A 17,056-nucleotide genomic window follows, 5' to 3' on the forward strand; every position below is an offset into this window, starting at 1 on the left:
TGGCATTTATGGGATTTGAACTGGCAACATTCCGATTGCCAGTGCAGATGCCTAGCCTCAGAGCCACCACTCCACCCTGTACAGAACAGAAGGACAATCATTTTAGAATAAACAGTAATTTGTCTAAAAGGTAATCCTCCCCAGAAGTTAGTATGTTTATACAAAAAAAATCTAATTTTACCTACCCATCCACACCTCTCCAAACTGTCCAGCACCAAGTCTCTTTTCCAGTTTTAATGACTCCCTTGGGATTTCCCAAGCATCCTTCTCCCATGGCTTTTGAGGCTTAGGGTTGATACATGGTGAGGTCAGTGACTGACACAGGCCATCCCCTTGCTCTGTAAATGACGTGGTAGACGATCAGTATGCATAGACATTATATAGATTGTGAGCAGTAACATTAATAAAAAAAATGAGTAATATGAATATTTTTTTTTCTCATCTATAAAAAAGATCAAGAAATATATGTTCATTACAAAACTAGAAACATGGAAGTAAACAGTTCCTTAAAAACGAAGTATGACTACCTTCTAGATTGAGAAAACACTGTGGATTGAACCATTTTCTCCAAAAGAAAATAAAAATTATACTTTGCAAATAATATTGTAAGTTCAGCTTTCTAGTCCATAAATTTATTATGAGTCTTACTATAAAAGTATAAAGAACATATAGTAGGATGCTATCTGATCAATATATTTGTAGGAAAAACCTTAATGTTAACAAAATTTTCTTGCTTTTGCCACATTTAAGGTCACATACATTATCTTAACTGAACATTTCTTACTAGAAATGGACGCTGTGTGCATTTCAGCATATTACTGTCTATCACTTTATCTATTATAAAAATACTGTACTATCTCTACTGTACTGTAAAGACAGACAAAACCTCACATAGATAGTGGTGTGTGATACTGTTTTATATACAAGAAAGCCCATCATTGTAAAAAACGTTATTAAAAAATAAAGTGAGCAATACATAAATGCAAATGGTAGGCACTGACTGCATGAAAGATGACCAAAAATAGTTTGGATATCAATAGATTTAGGTGATACTAGGATGCAAATTTAGTCTGGACTGGAATGGGGAATAAAAAGTTGGAGGAAGCAGAGAACCAGTGATTGATGTTACAAACCCCAATGCTTTCCTTAAGAATTTTAAAAGGGTGGTGTTGGGTCACCCATCTTGACCTCACACTGAACAGTAGGTACATACTGCCTTCATATGTAGGTTAGGTAACATTAAAGCAAAACAAAACTCTGACATGTACAAGTAGTACGCATTGTGCCTCAGTGCAGTGTGAGTGTGACACATTCTTGGGGAATCAGTACAGCCATTGACTGTGCTGACTGTGCAGCCAACACCCCTGTTCCATCAATCCCCACTCTGTTGTGGCAGAGAAAATGGTACAGTGGTAATGGGTGGAGAGAATTAATAACTGAAGGACAAAATCTGGATAATCAACAAAATCCAACCCTGCCATACAGTTGTGTGTCCAGGTCAGCTATTTGTTAGGAAGTACTTGTGTGAAAGGAAGCAGTAACCCACCACTAAACAAGGAGACAGCTTTCCATCCTGAAGGTGAATAACATCTCATACCAAAATTATAGCTTTAGTCATTTGGAGGTAATGGGAAAGTTGATAATGATGGGAATGGTCATACTAGCTAAATGACACTACAGATTTCTTCAATATTTCCCTAACTAAACATTTACCTCTATCACGCCCACTAGTGTTTTTAGTCCAGCGCAGTCCACTGTACACACAGTAGCAATGCTGACTCTGCTGTGCTGTCTACCATTTGCTGCTGCCAAATGACTCCCACACAGAGTTTACTCAGTTCTTTGAATTTTACTGACTTCAAGCTTGGGTAGGTAGGTCTTCAGCAAAACCAATATTTTCCTTCTGTCTGGGTTATCTTGGTTTGCTTTATAAAGCAAGTTCTGATAGCATTTGCTATGAAAGCTAATTAAATAAAGATTGACTGATTGAAAAGCATTTTTTTTATTTTGACCATATCAGCAAGACAGAATTTTAATTAAACAGGCAAGTGCCAACACAACATGTCCAGACAAAACTGATGGATGACAAATTGTTGTATGGCTGTGTTGCTCTGTAAGTATATTTTTGACTGAATTATGCATTATTGTATATTTTGCTCTCTTAAATAAAACAAAAAAGGTTTAATGTATTTCATTTATTCTCCAGTAAAACTTTTTCAAAGGTACATGGAGCAGAATGATTTCTATTCCTTTCTTACTAGCTATGATAAGCAGTGTACTCACTCTTGTAGTGGGCAACAAGGTCCTGCAGGGTGGGGAATGTTACTCTTGGAGAGATGTAGAAGCCTCCATTATCCAAAGTTCGTATTTTGTAATGCTTGACAGTGTCCCCTGTCTGCTGGTCGCTGTCTCTCACAGAAAGTGAATAGCTACCTGTAGGTAAAGGAAACAGGAACTTCATGAAAACAGATCAAAGCAAAATCAGTCTGGACCAGCAAAAGTCATCTCTCTGGTGTGACCTTACCTGGTGCCATGTCATTCTCTTTCAGAAATAATACTGTTTTATATGTATAAAAGAAAAAAATTAAAATTTCTGTGCTGAAATTCCTCCTACCATTGATTCTAGCTTTAAATTATTATTTTTTTTAATTTTTGCTTCTCACAAGTGGCTTGTTTTAAAAATTTATGAAAGCATTTTGTGAAATGTATTAGGCTGATTGGCGATTCCAAATTGCCCGGTGTGAGTGTGAGTATGGGCATGAGTGGGACCTATTAAGGACTGGTGACCTTTTCAGGTTTTTTTCTTGCCTTTTAACCAGTGTTACCAGGTTAGGCTTTTATGCCCTTTGACACTGAATTGGATTAAGTGGGTTTGAGAATGCTATGTTATTATCATTTACCACTCATTTTCTGAACCTGGTTTTTACATTACAAAGTTGAAGGAAGGATGGCTTGGTATTACATTGGTAGACACTCCTGCTCATACCTGTAGAAGAGTTCTGCTCAGCCAATGTATGGATTCATTATATTTGCCTACGTATGTGTGGATTTGCTCAAAACAAATGAAAGCTGGATGTTGTATTGATATTAGTAGCTTCGGATCCAACTATTCAAGGATATTATCTTCCTTCTAGAATGACCAGCACATATTTATAAAATTGTAGCCAGTTGGCCTAGGTCAATCAGAACTGTGACTCTGCCTATTAAAACCAACTGTGGAGCCCACAGAAGATTACTTTCTCTGAAAATGCTGTTGCCAGAAATGTTTTTTTCCTCTTCTCCATTGTGAAGTGACAATATCTAAAAAGCAGCTCTGCAGTAATGAGGTGAAGGTAGCAGGAGAACCCATGCATTGTGATTTGCTTTGTTAGTTCTGTCACCTGTGTGTGCCGGAGAAGAAAGCACTGCTGTACTCATTGGAGCAGTGTATTCTGATTATGGAGTTGTATGTTTATACAGGCTCTTTAAAGCTGATATACAAAGGATTCTTGGAATAATATATCATTGTAAGTGATCTGCAAAATGCAGCAATGTACTGTGAAAATAGCACAGAAGTCAGTGTAAAAGTAGTGTCAATTATAATTTTTATTTACCATTACTAAGCATTTCATTTAAAACTTTTTATCTGAGACCTAGTCTTGTCTAGCTCTCAGCTGTGCAAGGTTAAAACTGATAGACTCCTGCTCCAGCCTGAGACAAGCAGTGAGCAAGCATAGTCTGTGTTCAGGGTCCCATTTATTAATAACTACAAGGACATAAGAACTGATCACTAAACACATACTTCTGTAATTAACTTTGCATTGAAGAAGTGTAATCAATAGCTATAATTCCATCATTGCTTTCTCTGTACCACATGGCTCCACGCATGTAAGAAATAAAGGCTTCTCCTCTATTCTGGACACAGCTCTGTGAATCTATCTCTGACAGTAGGGAACTAGTTGCTCTGGATACAAGGCACCACAACCAAAAAACACTTCCATCCATACTTCAGAGATCCTCTTGCAAATTGTGGATTGCATAGAAAAAAGACATAAAACAATATGACTATCATAACAGATGGACCTGTTTTCATGCATTGCTGCTAGTGGAGATGATTTTCAGTACAGTCTCTAATATGGTCAGTCACTCTTCTTAATAACATACTCTATACTGATAAAATAACCAACAGAAGAACTTTTCAAGTATAATGCTACACTTATTACTTATAAAAAATATTACTTCATTTATTACTTGCCCAATGATGTAATAAATAATGGTAGGACGTTAAACTGCATCTGCCCTGCAAACAGTCCTTCAACTTGCACAGAAAACTTGGAAGTTGGTGGCAGGATTGACACTACAGCCACCATAAAACTTCAAGTAGCTCTGAAACAGCAGATAAGACTCCTTTCTGCTCTCTGCGGGAGTACCTCTGCTGCAGCTGCCCACAGGAAGGCTGTGCACATTATGAAGGGGATGGGGGAAAGCCCTTAGGAGTCTTATCCCCAGAATAGTCGAAACCATCGGAGAGCCAACAGGATCTCGTGCTGAGGTATCACCCACTGCATGGTTGCACTTGGGTCCTATATTTGAGGCGGCCCTTCCATCGTGTCTCTTTGCCATGACAACATCTTCCTATGCTGTCGGAGGAAATTTGTAAACTCTGCATGTCAGTAGCAGCACTCTCTGAAGTACGCAAACCTGGGATTGGCCAGATCTCTGTAAGTGGGTACACTTTTTATTGGTCTGGTTGCTCTGATGGCTGTCATACTCACAGAGCAGCTGCTGCTGTGATGGATCAGATCCTTCCGGTGGTGTCCGATGTCACTTCTTTTCAATGAGCATATTATGAGACTCAGGTTAAGGCACACTGTAAGTGCCTTGTCTGTTGTCTCAGTGTATGCTCTGACTGCAGTGAGTGATGTCTTGGTGAGGGAGACATACTATTCACAACTTCATTTGGGGATTAATGGGTGCCTGTGAGGTGGAACTTCTGGTTATGGGTGACTTCAATGTTACCACTGGCACTGACAGAGCTGGCTATGAGGATTGTGTTGTTCCCTATAGGTCTGGTGAAATTAGTGTTAGTGGCTCTATGTTCTTTGACTTCATAAAAGATCAGAGGATGTGGATCACTGGATCCTAGTTCCAGCGCCCTGAAACGCATCATTGGACATCATTGCACTCCAATACTTCTGGTGCAGTGAACGATCAATCACATCATCATGGGCAGATGATGAAAACTCCTACAGAGCTGCAGGGTCTACAGAAGTGTCCAGTTTGTGAATTCTGACCACGGACTCGTTGTTGCTACTCTGAAGATCCAGCTTAGGTCCAGTAAACTACCACATACGAGGAGAATGAGGCTGTACTTGGCCAGACTCCAAGATCAGACTGTTTCTAATAAGTTTGCACAATGTTTGTGTGAGGAACTTGCAGACTTGGGTGTGACTGCTGATCCTAATGTGATGTGGGAGACCTTCCGGGACAAGACCCTGAAGGTTGCTGAGGGTTGTTTTGGTGTTGTTGGTGTTTCCAGAAGGAGGTATTTCATCTTGCAGGGCACCCTAGATATTATCGAGAGGAGTCAGCATGGCTTGATGCCAGGAACTGAGATGGAAGGCTGCAAGGGCTCTAGGGGCAGATAAAGAGGCATTTTTTAGAGGAATCTGTGAACAAGTGACACACCATCTATGGTCTAGTGACCCATGTACTGCTTACAAAGGAATCGAAGCTTATGAACATCTGAATCTATTCCTTATAGAGTTGCAATCAGGGCAGGTAACGGAACAGTCCTTATGGATGAGGCTGAGTTGGGACCCACTGGGCTGGATACTTTGAGCACCTGTTTAAAGTTGATCCTCCAGCTAGGTTGTTGGACATCTCTGGGTCCACAGTTCTTGAGGCTGATCCACCAATTAGCTGTGAACCACCCAGTCTCACTGAGATTGCATAGGTGGTGAAGCAGCTGAGGGAGGGAAGGCTGCAGGGATCTGTGGTATCCAGGATGAACTTCTCTAGGCTAGTGGTAAAGCTGTCCTCTCAGCATGGCAAGCAATCTTTGCTTCATCTGGGAGGCGGGCGTCATCCTAAATGACTGGAAAATTTGACTTCTTGTCCCTATCTGGAAAAGGAAGGATGATCACCTGGATTGGAGCAACTACAAGGGGATACCACTAATCTCACTGCTGGGTAAGGTTCTTGCAAGGGTCCTCCTCAATAGGATCCGTTATCACTTGCTCACTTACCAGCGACTGGAGCAGTCTGGTTTTACGCCTAAGAAGTCTACCATCAACCGCATCTTAGAACTGTGGATTCTCAACGAGAGCAAATGCAAATATCAGCAGAGTTTCTTTGTAACCTTTGTTGATTTTTGTTTTCAGTTGATCGAGTTGCCCTGTGGGACATCCTGAGACTTTGTGGGATCCTCCCGGAGTTGCTGTATGTCATGGCTGGCCTGTACACTGGTACTGTGAGTGCTGTGCACAGTGGAGGCAGAATTTCTGTGTTTTCCTCAATTGATTCTGGGGTTCGTAAGGGGTGTGCTCTTGCTCCTTCCCTGTTCAATGCTTGTATGCACTGGGTGTTAGGCAGGATCGTGGGGTCCAGTGGCTATGGGGCATCTGTTGGTGTCTTGACTTTGACGAAGATGCTGTTATCATTGCAGAGTCAATGGAGGCTCCATTTGGTGCTCTCGAGAGACTGAGTGAGGAATCTGAGTGTCTGGGGTTGTGTGTGTCCTGGATAAAAACCAAGATCCAGGCCTTTAATAACCTCTTGGACACAGTCATCAGCAGTGTGTCTGTTTGCAGAGAGAGGGTCGACCACGTCAAGAGGTTTACTTACCTTGGCAGCGACATTCTTGTCTCTGGTGATTATTCAATGAAGTCAATAGTCGCATTAGGAGAGCATGGGGCGTCATGGGGTTACTGGAAAGGGGTGTGTAGTGCTCCCAAGTTTTTAGAGGTCTGGTGGTTCCTGTTTTGCTATATGTTTGTGAGACAAGGACGCTATCCAGTGACCTGACTAGACTCTTTTGGTATTGCTGGTTTGACTTTATTTCGAACAAGCGGTTGCTCACGGAGTCCTGAATGAGGTACATTACCTGCATTGTGAAGGAGCATCAGTTACGGTACTACAGCCATCTAGCAGAATTCCCCAAGGATGTTGAGGACCCGAGTGGCTGGACCATGCCAAAGGGATGCCCATGTTAAACCTGACTGTGGTCAGGGTAGCACTGGACCGCATGTCCGCCTGGAGGGGTGCCAACTGGGATACCAAGCTGTTTCGTCATGTTGAGGGTGTGGTAAAACACTTTACCAGTGCATGCTCCCCAACCTGACCTACCTTAAACTCTTACTAACATTGACAGTAAGACTGATCTAGTTTATCATGCACCACCACGTATAATGTTAATGGGCTTATATTGTTTTTTTCTATGTTAAGCAAATTTATGGTTAATAACTTCTTTCATTTCATCATGGCTGGAATTTTCCAAGCACTCTGAGTAAGTGATGCGTGCCATATAAAATACAAGGAATTGAATTGAACTGATGGTTAAGCAACTCTAAATTGATCCCATATGCACATTTGTGCAGTTAGAATTTTGGAGTAATTTAGCTTCAGCAGTTAAAATTATCTAGATAATATGGGTAGGAAACAGGAGTAACCTGTAGACAACTGATGCAGTCAAGAAAAGGACAAGTCAGCTTCTTGCAGAAAAAGAATAAACAAGTATTCAAATTCAGTCTTCTGAAACCATGAAGCCACACTGCTAAATACCATGCCACTCTGTTGTACTTGACTTTTCATTTAAAATAATAATAATAAATTTAATGTAATACAGTTCAAATAAAGGTAATGCCTTCAGTTACACACTAAATGTGTGCTACAAGTAAGGTCTTGCTGCAGTTGCAGAGTTAAGAGCAGAAAAAGCAAGAATATCCTGACTTAATTTCTTTCTTCCTTCTTTCAATCATCACTGATTGGGAAGTAGGGCTGGAGTGTTGGGTTAATTCTGTCTTTCACTAGAAATGGTATGACAGGTTGAGGGCACAAATCTATGCACAATCAAGTATTTTCACACACACAAATTTCCTTTGAAAATTATGAAACAGTTGTTAGGATCATTGGTGTGATCTCTTACAATAAAATATATCTGAACATAACCTCTGATAAATAAATGAAATGGGCACATACTCATTAACACATATGTATGTTTTATTTTACTAAAAAGTTTAAAAAGAAATGACAGAAATAAATGAAGTCCTGAGAATAACTACTCTTCTCTACACCACAAATCATTCAGATGATATTCTCATAAAGGTAAAATTTATAATACAGTATAAGAATGATTTGACATGGCAGAAAAAAGACTAATAAGCCATTACAAGTATTGGTATTTGAGTTAGAAAAAAAAAAAATCTGCAATCCCTGCAGCCCTTGGGGACTGAGCCTCAGGACCCCTGCTCTAGGGATTTCCATTGATTTGATTGTATACTTTTTTTGACAAATGGTAGCCTGTATTATTGATGATATGAGTTATCCATTTTAGCAAAACGTTAAATCTTACAAGGTCAACAAACATACAACATCTACTGAAGCATTAAAACAGAAGTTGGATCACAATGTCCAACAATTTTTCCTCTGCTAGGTGAACATTACTTCTAATTTATTTTTTATTGCAGGTAGGACTTTGTTATATTGCAATTGGAGATGTCTTGGAAATGCTTCATAGTAATATGCAGCCCTTCTCCTAATTATAAAAGTGATTAGTTTATTTTTATGTGGTTAAGATGCTAAAATTAAACCATCACCCAATACAAAAATTCAGTAAAATCAGTGGTTAAAAAATATATTAGTATATTAGACAGACCATCTTCAATAACGTTTCTAGTTTTTCTTGTCTGTAATCATGTATTCCTATAAGCTATAATCCCTTGGTCTCTAAATATGAGCCCAAAAGCACATTGTGGCTTATTTATTTTTTGCAAACTCTTCCAAAATCAACTAAAGCATCCACTATTGTAAGGAATGTTGAAAATTACCTTTTGTTGTTTCACTGTCTCTGATCATGAAAGAGCCAACCACATTTCCAGGCGCAAGAAGCTGTCTTTCAGCATCTTTGCGGCTAACGCCCTTGAAGAACCACCTAAGGAAAGCAAATGTGATAATGAGTAATTGAAGTTTAGCAGCTATACTGTGTCATTGCTGTAGTGCTGTACAATGCTCAAATTTTGCAGTACCATTCTCATGGACTGGGAGGGGGTGGGGCATTGAGGGTGTCAGTGTTTTTGTCTTTTCCACCACTAGACATTTCACAACACATGAAATGAAATGCAGCTGTTGCTAAATGTCTACCCAATATCAAAATTACACTTCATTTCCTTAAATAATATGACTCATTTCTTTCTGAAAGTGACTCTACCATATACATAGATGTGCAAAGTCAGGTTTTTAGAAGATGGCAGAGCTGTAATTATCCACTAGGGAGCCCTCAGTTGCATTTTCCTACTTGTATAGAATGTGTTATCATTGCTCTGAGCTCTTGATTGCTTAGAAATCTTCTTATGTGTCTCTGTGTATACTGTATTTGCACTCCAACCAACCATTATCTAAACCGCTATATCCTAACTACAGGGTCACGGGGGTCTGCTGGAGCCAATCCCAGCCAACACAGGGCAGGGCGCCAGCCTACCGCAGGGCACACACACACACACACACACCAAGCACACACTAGGGACAATTTAGGATCGCCAATGCACCTAACCTGCATGTCTTTGGGGTGTGGGAGGAAACCGGAGCACCCGGAGGAAACCCACACAGACACGGGGAGAACACAGAGAGGAAGCGAACCCAGGTCTCCTAACTGCGAGGCAGCAGCGCTACCACTGCACCACCGTGCTGCCCTGGAAAGTCATGGAAAACCTCAATAAACAACAGCAAAGCAAGATTGGTAGTGGCTCTTCACAAAAAAGAAAATTCTCTCAGAGAGCTTGAGTTCAGAAGATTTCAATGACATGACTCAGTGGCAAATATATGCGGCAGGTTGTTTGCAGTACAACCTGAAGAGAGAAGACTGGGCTGTCTGATAAGGAGCTATATACTGTACTGCTCAGTTCTTTCTGGACCTACTAGGAAAATTCTTTAGCCTTTTGGTCACATCATGCAATATGTTAATCACTGGGCTGTTTGCCACCAACTGCTCAGTAAGGGGCTCATGACACACTCATGGTGCTGAACTTATTTATATTCTCATGGTATTGTTTTTTATTAACTCATCTTGGGCTGAGGATGGGCAGATGTGATCCCAATTACAGGCTTTACTTGCAGGCTATCTGTCATTCATAACAGCCTACATATATTTACTACTGGTTTTGCTCCTGCTGGTGGGGTGAATTTTGTTGTTTCTTTTATCAGAGCACACTCAAATTGCTTTTGACATAACAGCACTAGAGTTTCTCTGCTGAGCTTAGAAAGATCATTTATTTGGTAAAATGCAAGCCACTGCTTGCTCATATTTTATTATTAATACTGGCCTTGCAGCTTATAACAAACATTTTACTGAGCAGCATTCAAAAGTATACTGAAGAGCCAAAAATAGAATATTTATTGCTAAAAAACAATAGCAAAAACAATTCACACTAAACATTGAGTCTAGCAATGTAACAGTATGTTTCTGTGATAAAATGAAAAGCTGCAGCCACTTTAGATTCTTAGGCTATTCATCACTGTTCATTTTATATAACACCATAATGGCACATATGATAATGAGGTGGAGGAAAAACTGCAAAGAAATTACAATGCAATCTCAAGAAAAGAACATTAATTTTAGGTAATGAGGACACAGGAGTCCATCATACTCATTTAGTCAGCTGACCCAATACTGTACGTCATTCAGATACTTTTTAAAAGCTGTCAATGTTTCACTTCAACTACGTGACTTAGTAGCTTGTTTCAAACTTTTTGTCACAAACTGCTTCCTTGAGTGTATTTTAAATATACTTCCATCTATAATGTGTCATGATAATCACTAATGAAAATGCAATAGTCAAGAAAATAAATATTTTTAGAACATTAGAACAATCTAGACTAGAAGAGGTCATTCAGCCCAAAAAAGCTCGTCAGACCTATTCACTTAATTCTTCAAAAAAAACATCAAGTCTAGTTTTGGAAGATCCTACAGTAATACTGTCTACCACACTACCTGGTAGCTTATTCCATATGTCTATAGTTCTCTGTATAACGAAAAACTTTCTAATGTTTGTGCGAAATTTACCCTTAACATGTTCACAACTGTGTCCCTGTGTTCGTGATGAACTTGTTTTAAAATAACAGTCTCTATCCACTGTACTAATTCCCTTCATAATTGTAAACAGTTCAATCATGCCTCCTATTAATCTTCTTTTACATAAACTGAAAAGGTTCAGATCTTTTAATCTTTGTAATTCATCCCCTATAGCTCTGGAATGAGCCCAGTCACTTTCTCTGGACTTCTTCTAATGCTGATATGTCCTTTTTGTAGCCTGGAGGTCAAAACTGGACACAGTCCTCCAGATAAGGTCTCATCAGTGTGTTGCAAAGCTTGGGCATAACCTCCTGGGACATGCATTCTACACATCAAGGCACTATATAACCTAACATTCTGCTAGACTTCTTAATATCTTCCAAACACTGTCTGGAAGTTGATAGTGTAGAGTCCACTACGACTCCTAAATACTTCTCATAAGGTGTACTTTCGATTTTCAGACCTCCCATTGTGCATTCAAACCGAACGCTTTTACTTTGTACATGTAATACTTTATATTTACTGACATTAAATTTCATCAGCCACAAATTTGCTTAAGCTTGTATTCTGTCCAAATCCCTATGTAATGATTCAACAGATTCCAAATTATCTGCCAAACCACTTATCTTGGTATCATCTGTAGACTTAACCAGCCTGTCTCTATTATATAAAAAAATTCAGGGATGAGACGAGACTTTTTAGCCTGGGACAAGACGCAACTTTTTCAGAGAGATACTTTCAAGTTCTGTGAGACGCGACTTTGCATCAAAAGATTTAACCATGCCTGAGGTGGGAAATAAAAGATAAAGAGTAGATGACAAAGTAGAACGTCATAAAGAGATTCCAAAATGTTGGCACGATGCACATGCAGAGCAGGTTAGAGATAATGAAAGTACTAAAATTTGAAAGCGTCAAAATAAAATGATAGTAAAGATCACATTAGTGCAAACAAATGGAAATTATTACTCGGTGAAATAACAGAACAGCGAAAAGAGATCAAATATATTGTTCAGATTTAAACTTTAAGTTGGAGACTTGTAGATTGTCTAATTTGTGTTGCCATCAGGGAAATGTAGTGTTTCTTCTCAATGAAGGCGCGTATCCATGAGAATTAAAAGATTTGTTGTTTGGTGAAAGTGAAATCCACATACATGAGTAGCAGAGACGCGAAGTGGCTGGTGTGCAGCGCAGGCCAGGGGGTTGGCAAGCGAAGCGAGCCCCCCCTAGTTACTTATATTCCTATATAAATTATTTACATATATTAAAAATAGCAACTGCCCTAGCACTGACCCCTGTGGCACACCAATTTTAACATCAGCCAATTCTGATAAGGTTTGCCGCACCATCATCCTCTGCTTCCTGTGTCTGAGCCAATTTTGCACCTATCCACAAAGAAAACCCTAAACTTTCAATTCTTTTAGTTTGATGTCCAACCTCTCATGTGGGACTTTATCATATGCTTTCTGAAAGTCAAGATAAATAATATCATATGCTCTACTTTGATCATACCCTTTTGTTGCTTACTCATAGAATTCCAGGATGTTAATAAAACATGACCTCCCTCTTTTGAATCCAAGCTGACCGTTCAGCAAAACTTCTGTTCTTGCCATGTGTTGCTCATTCTTATCTTTACTAATTCCTTACATTAATTTTCCTGTGATGAACATTAAGCTTACTGGCCTATAGTTGCTTGGATCTGCCTGTGGTATAGCAGGTCTATGGCACTGAAAGAATGACTATTTTATTAAATAATTCATTGGCCGTGTCAGTCTTCGTTGGTGTACTCACACAGCTTTGGGGAGTTGCTGTAAAGTAAATGGGGTTAGGTGCACCTGCACATGAGCGGGTGATTTTTCTCAATTGCTTCATCAGCTTCCTGAGCTGCGTGATTGAGACACTGCACCCTAAGAGCCATATAAGTACAGGTCAGCACAGGGAGGAGAAAAACAGAGAGGACAGAGGGGAAAAACAAAAAGAAAGAAAAGCATGCAGAGTGAGTGTGCAGCATTGGGGTCGGACAGAGAGAACGAGCCAGCCAGCTAAAGAGATGGAAAAGGCAGCGTGGTCAGTGTTCCCTAAATGGAGCAAAGGATCAACGCTATAGGGATGGATGGACCCCACTTATTGTGCAGCAGAGTGGGAATGATCAAGGTGGCATCCTCTTCAGGGATCCGAGGGACAACTGCGTGTGCAAGAATGACGGTGAGAGGACAACAGACCCCGAGATGCCGACAGAGGTAGCCAATATGGGGATCGGGATGGAGAGGACTGCAGCTGCTGAAGTCTCTGCCAGCTAAGCAAGTGATGGGTGAGCTAAGTGAGGCTTGAAAGGAGTTGTATTTGGCTTGTTTGACCCAATGACTGCTGTTAAATCCTCATTTTTAGCCTTGTTTTTAATCATCTGGTTGTTCCCCTGTTTTTATTGATTATTTATTTATGAATTTTTGAAGCACTGCACTCTCTTTTTGAACACTTTTGATTGTTTTAATAAATGCACTTGGACACTTTGCACCATCCCGTTGCCTGGAGTGTTTTGTCCCCATCTGCCATGCTTGTCCGGTTATGTTATCGACGGTGTCGGGTTCAAGAGGCTCACAAATATGAAAGAGGGAGCATGGAGACGGACCTGTACCACCACACTGCCCAGTCATCCTTTTCACATAACGGGATAATATTTACCATTTTACAGTCCGTTGGAACTTCCCCAGTGCACAGAGACTTCCAAAAAATATGCATCAGAGGTTTGTATATTTACTCGCTAACATTTTTAAGAACTCAAGGGTAAATATTACCTGGTCCTGGAGAATTGTTTGATTTCAGCCTGTTTAATCTGAGCAATACTTCTCCCTCTACAATTCCTAAAACCCCCAGTACCTCCTTAGTAGTCCGATTTACTGTTGGGAAGCTATCTACTTCCTCACTTGTGAAGATCTCAGAAAAATGCAAGTTTACAGCATCCACTATTTCACTGCCTGTATTTCTTAATTACCCTTTACTATTTCTGATGCACTTCACCTCCTCCTTGACTCTTCTTTTACTACTAAAATACTGAATGAATCTCCTTGGGTCGTCTTCTATAATCCTCTCTAACTATCTTTTAGCTCCCTAATATCCTTCTTATTGGTTCACTAATGTTCTAATATGCCCTGCAATTCATTTTGGAGTTATTAGCCTCATACATCTTAATAAAGCTGTTTTTTCCTTTGCAGCTTCTTTTTTAACTCTTTATTAGCTCACGGTGGAGTTTTTTTTTACATTTCCTACAAATTCCAAATTAAGGTATACAGTATATCAGTCCTGCATTATACTGTATGTAAAACATTTTTAAACCTGTTCCACTGCTCCTTGACTGTCTCCACACAAAAAGCTTATCCCAGTCTATCCTCCCTAGATTTTGCCACATCTGCTCAAAATGTGCCCTATCAAATTTAAACTTAACAGTTTTAGTCATTGCATCTGCACTCTTCCAAAACACTAATCATTTTTTTATGTAATGGTCACTTGGCCCTAGTGCAGGGGTCCTCAGTCACAGTCCGGGAGGGCCGCAGTGGCTGCAGGTTTTTGCTCCAACCCAATTGCTTAATAATAAGCACTTATTGCTGAAGTAACACTTCTACTGTACTTCACTTTAGTTGCTTCGCTTGTTAAGATTTTGAACGCTTATAGCTTATTTTAGTCTTAAACAGCTTGTAGTCTTGGTTTTTAATGGCTCCTAATTAGCAATAACATACAAATGACAAAGGCAAGCAGCAGTTCTCCATTTAGCTTGTTACCATTTACACCCGTGTGTATTTATCATCCACTATTGGGTTTAATCATATACGTGGAAGGAAAGTGAAGAGAAAAAAGTGAAGGACTGAGACTTAATCATCCATTTTAGCCTTCAAATCATTTGGAAGAAAATCTAGGATATGAGAATGACCAGACATGGCAGAGTTAAAGCACTAACAAGCCACGAAATTAAATTATTGGCAAGAATTGCTTTCTAATTAAGTATCCGGGTTAGAACAAAAACCTGCAGCCCTCCAGGACTGTGATTGAGGAGCCCTGCCCTAGTGGTTCAATCACCTCTACACTCTCAATTATATCCTGATTATTACAAAATAATAAATTCAGACAGGCTGCACCCTGAGTTAGTGATTTAACATACTGTGTTAAAAAACAGTCATGGATTACTTGCAAAAACTCTTGCTCTTGTGCTCTATTTGCAAGGTTATCCCAGTTAAAATTTGGGTAGTTAAAGTCTTGCATGAATATAATATCCCCTGTAAACTTGTCTTTTTAATATTACAAAACAGATGTGTGTTGAAATTCCTCCGTGCATTGGGTGGTCTATAACACACTCCTAAAATAAGACCTGTCTCCCTAATGCTTTCCAGGCGAAGCCACATGTCCTCATTAAGATGTGTATCATTGTCCAGTTGAAGAAGACTTGCATTTAAATTCTGTTTGACATAAACAGCAACCCCCATCTCCTTTTCTGTTCTTTCTATCCTTCTTAAAAAATAGAATTTCCTCAATCCCAGTCCCAGAGGGCTGCAGTGTCTGCAGGTTTTTGTTCTAGCCCAGTTTCTTAATTACCGTAGAAAGCAATAATTGAATTTCATGGCTTGTTAGTGCATTAACTCTGCTATGTCAGGTACTTCTCAGATTCTGGATGTTCTTCCCCTTTCTAAGGATATCATCCAAAATGGACGAGTAATTCTCAGTCCTTCACTTTTTTCTCTTCACTTTCCTTCCAAACATTTAATTAAACCCAATAGTGCATGATAAATACACACAGGCATAAATGGAAACAAGCTAAATGGAGAAATGCTGCTCTTTTTTGTCATTTGCATGTTATTGCTAATTAGAAGCAATTAAAAACCAAGAATAAAGCTGTTTAAGACTAAAATAAGCAATCAGGGTTCAAAATCTTAATGAGCGAGACAACTAAAGTGAAGCAGAAGTGTTACTTGAGCAATAAGTGCTTCTTACTTAGCAATTGTGTTGGAGCAAAAACCTGCAGCCACTGCAGTCCTCCCTTTAATTTTAACTTTTGTTACTCTGCACATTTTGCAGATACATTTTTGGACATATTTGAATATTTTGCTTCTCTGAATTGTTGCTCTTAGTTTAATCTTTCTCTATTTTTTACTGCTTTTAATAATTTCCTTAAAATGAGTAAATGACACCTAATTAAGGTATGCAATATTGCATTTTATTCAATGCAGATCCAATGCCCTGTGTTTTGCCCATCTCTCTTTTCTTACAATGCATACCTGCTTAGGTTTTTCTTGCATTTGAGATTCAGTTTTTGCCTGTCTGGTTCTTTAGTTTTTCACAGTCCATCTGCTTTTTAATACCTAACCGTTTCTTTTTTCTAGAATATCCAGTCATTCAATTTCATTTGAAACATCAGAGAGCTCCTTTTTAATCATGTACAAAGTATTTGTTAACATTTCTTAACAGTGACCTTTGCTAGCTCCAACCAGGCACAACAGATGGAGAAAAGGAGAATATGGACAAATGTAATACGGGGGAATTTAGATGTTCAAATGCTCAGATTCTTAATAATAAACTACTCACAAAAGTGTCATAAATTCCTGCAATTCAATTCACAATGAGCATCAAGCAACACTACTGCACTTCTTGTAATGAATTAAACCCCATCAAAGAGACAAAGATGAATATTTAATTACAAGAATTTTCTAACTGATCAGGTACTGATTCTCAAGGGAGGAATACAGCAAGGTTATGAGAAATCCCAGGAAGAAATTCAAAATGTCACTATTAAAGAATACAACTGAA

At 39.3% G+C, this 17,056-nt stretch overlaps 1 protein-coding gene across 4 annotated transcripts in view; it reads right to left on the reverse strand.

The window, feature by feature from the left end:
* hck (HCK proto-oncogene, Src family tyrosine kinase) overlaps positions 1 to 17,056 on the reverse strand; it is a 128,675-nt gene that overhangs the window by 36,852 nt on the left and 74,767 nt on the right. For all 4 annotated transcript variants that reach the window (XM_039734406.1, XM_039734404.1, XM_039734405.1 and 1 more), the window contains exons 6-8: positions 9,027 to 9,130; positions 2,284 to 2,433; positions 186 to 338 (exon numbers count right to left, since the gene is read on the reverse strand). In XM_039734406.1, coding sequence (XP_039590340.1) covers positions 186 to 338; positions 2,284 to 2,433; positions 9,027 to 9,130 — 407 coding nt within the window. The remainder of the gene's footprint in view (positions 1 to 185; positions 339 to 2,283; positions 2,434 to 9,026; positions 9,131 to 17,056) is intronic.

This window comes from Polypterus senegalus, chromosome 14 (assembly GCF_016835505.1).
Source record: "Polypterus senegalus isolate Bchr_013 chromosome 14, ASM1683550v1, whole genome shotgun sequence".
In the NCBI taxonomy this organism is placed as follows: Eukaryota; Metazoa; Chordata; class Cladistia; order Polypteriformes; family Polypteridae; genus Polypterus; species Polypterus senegalus.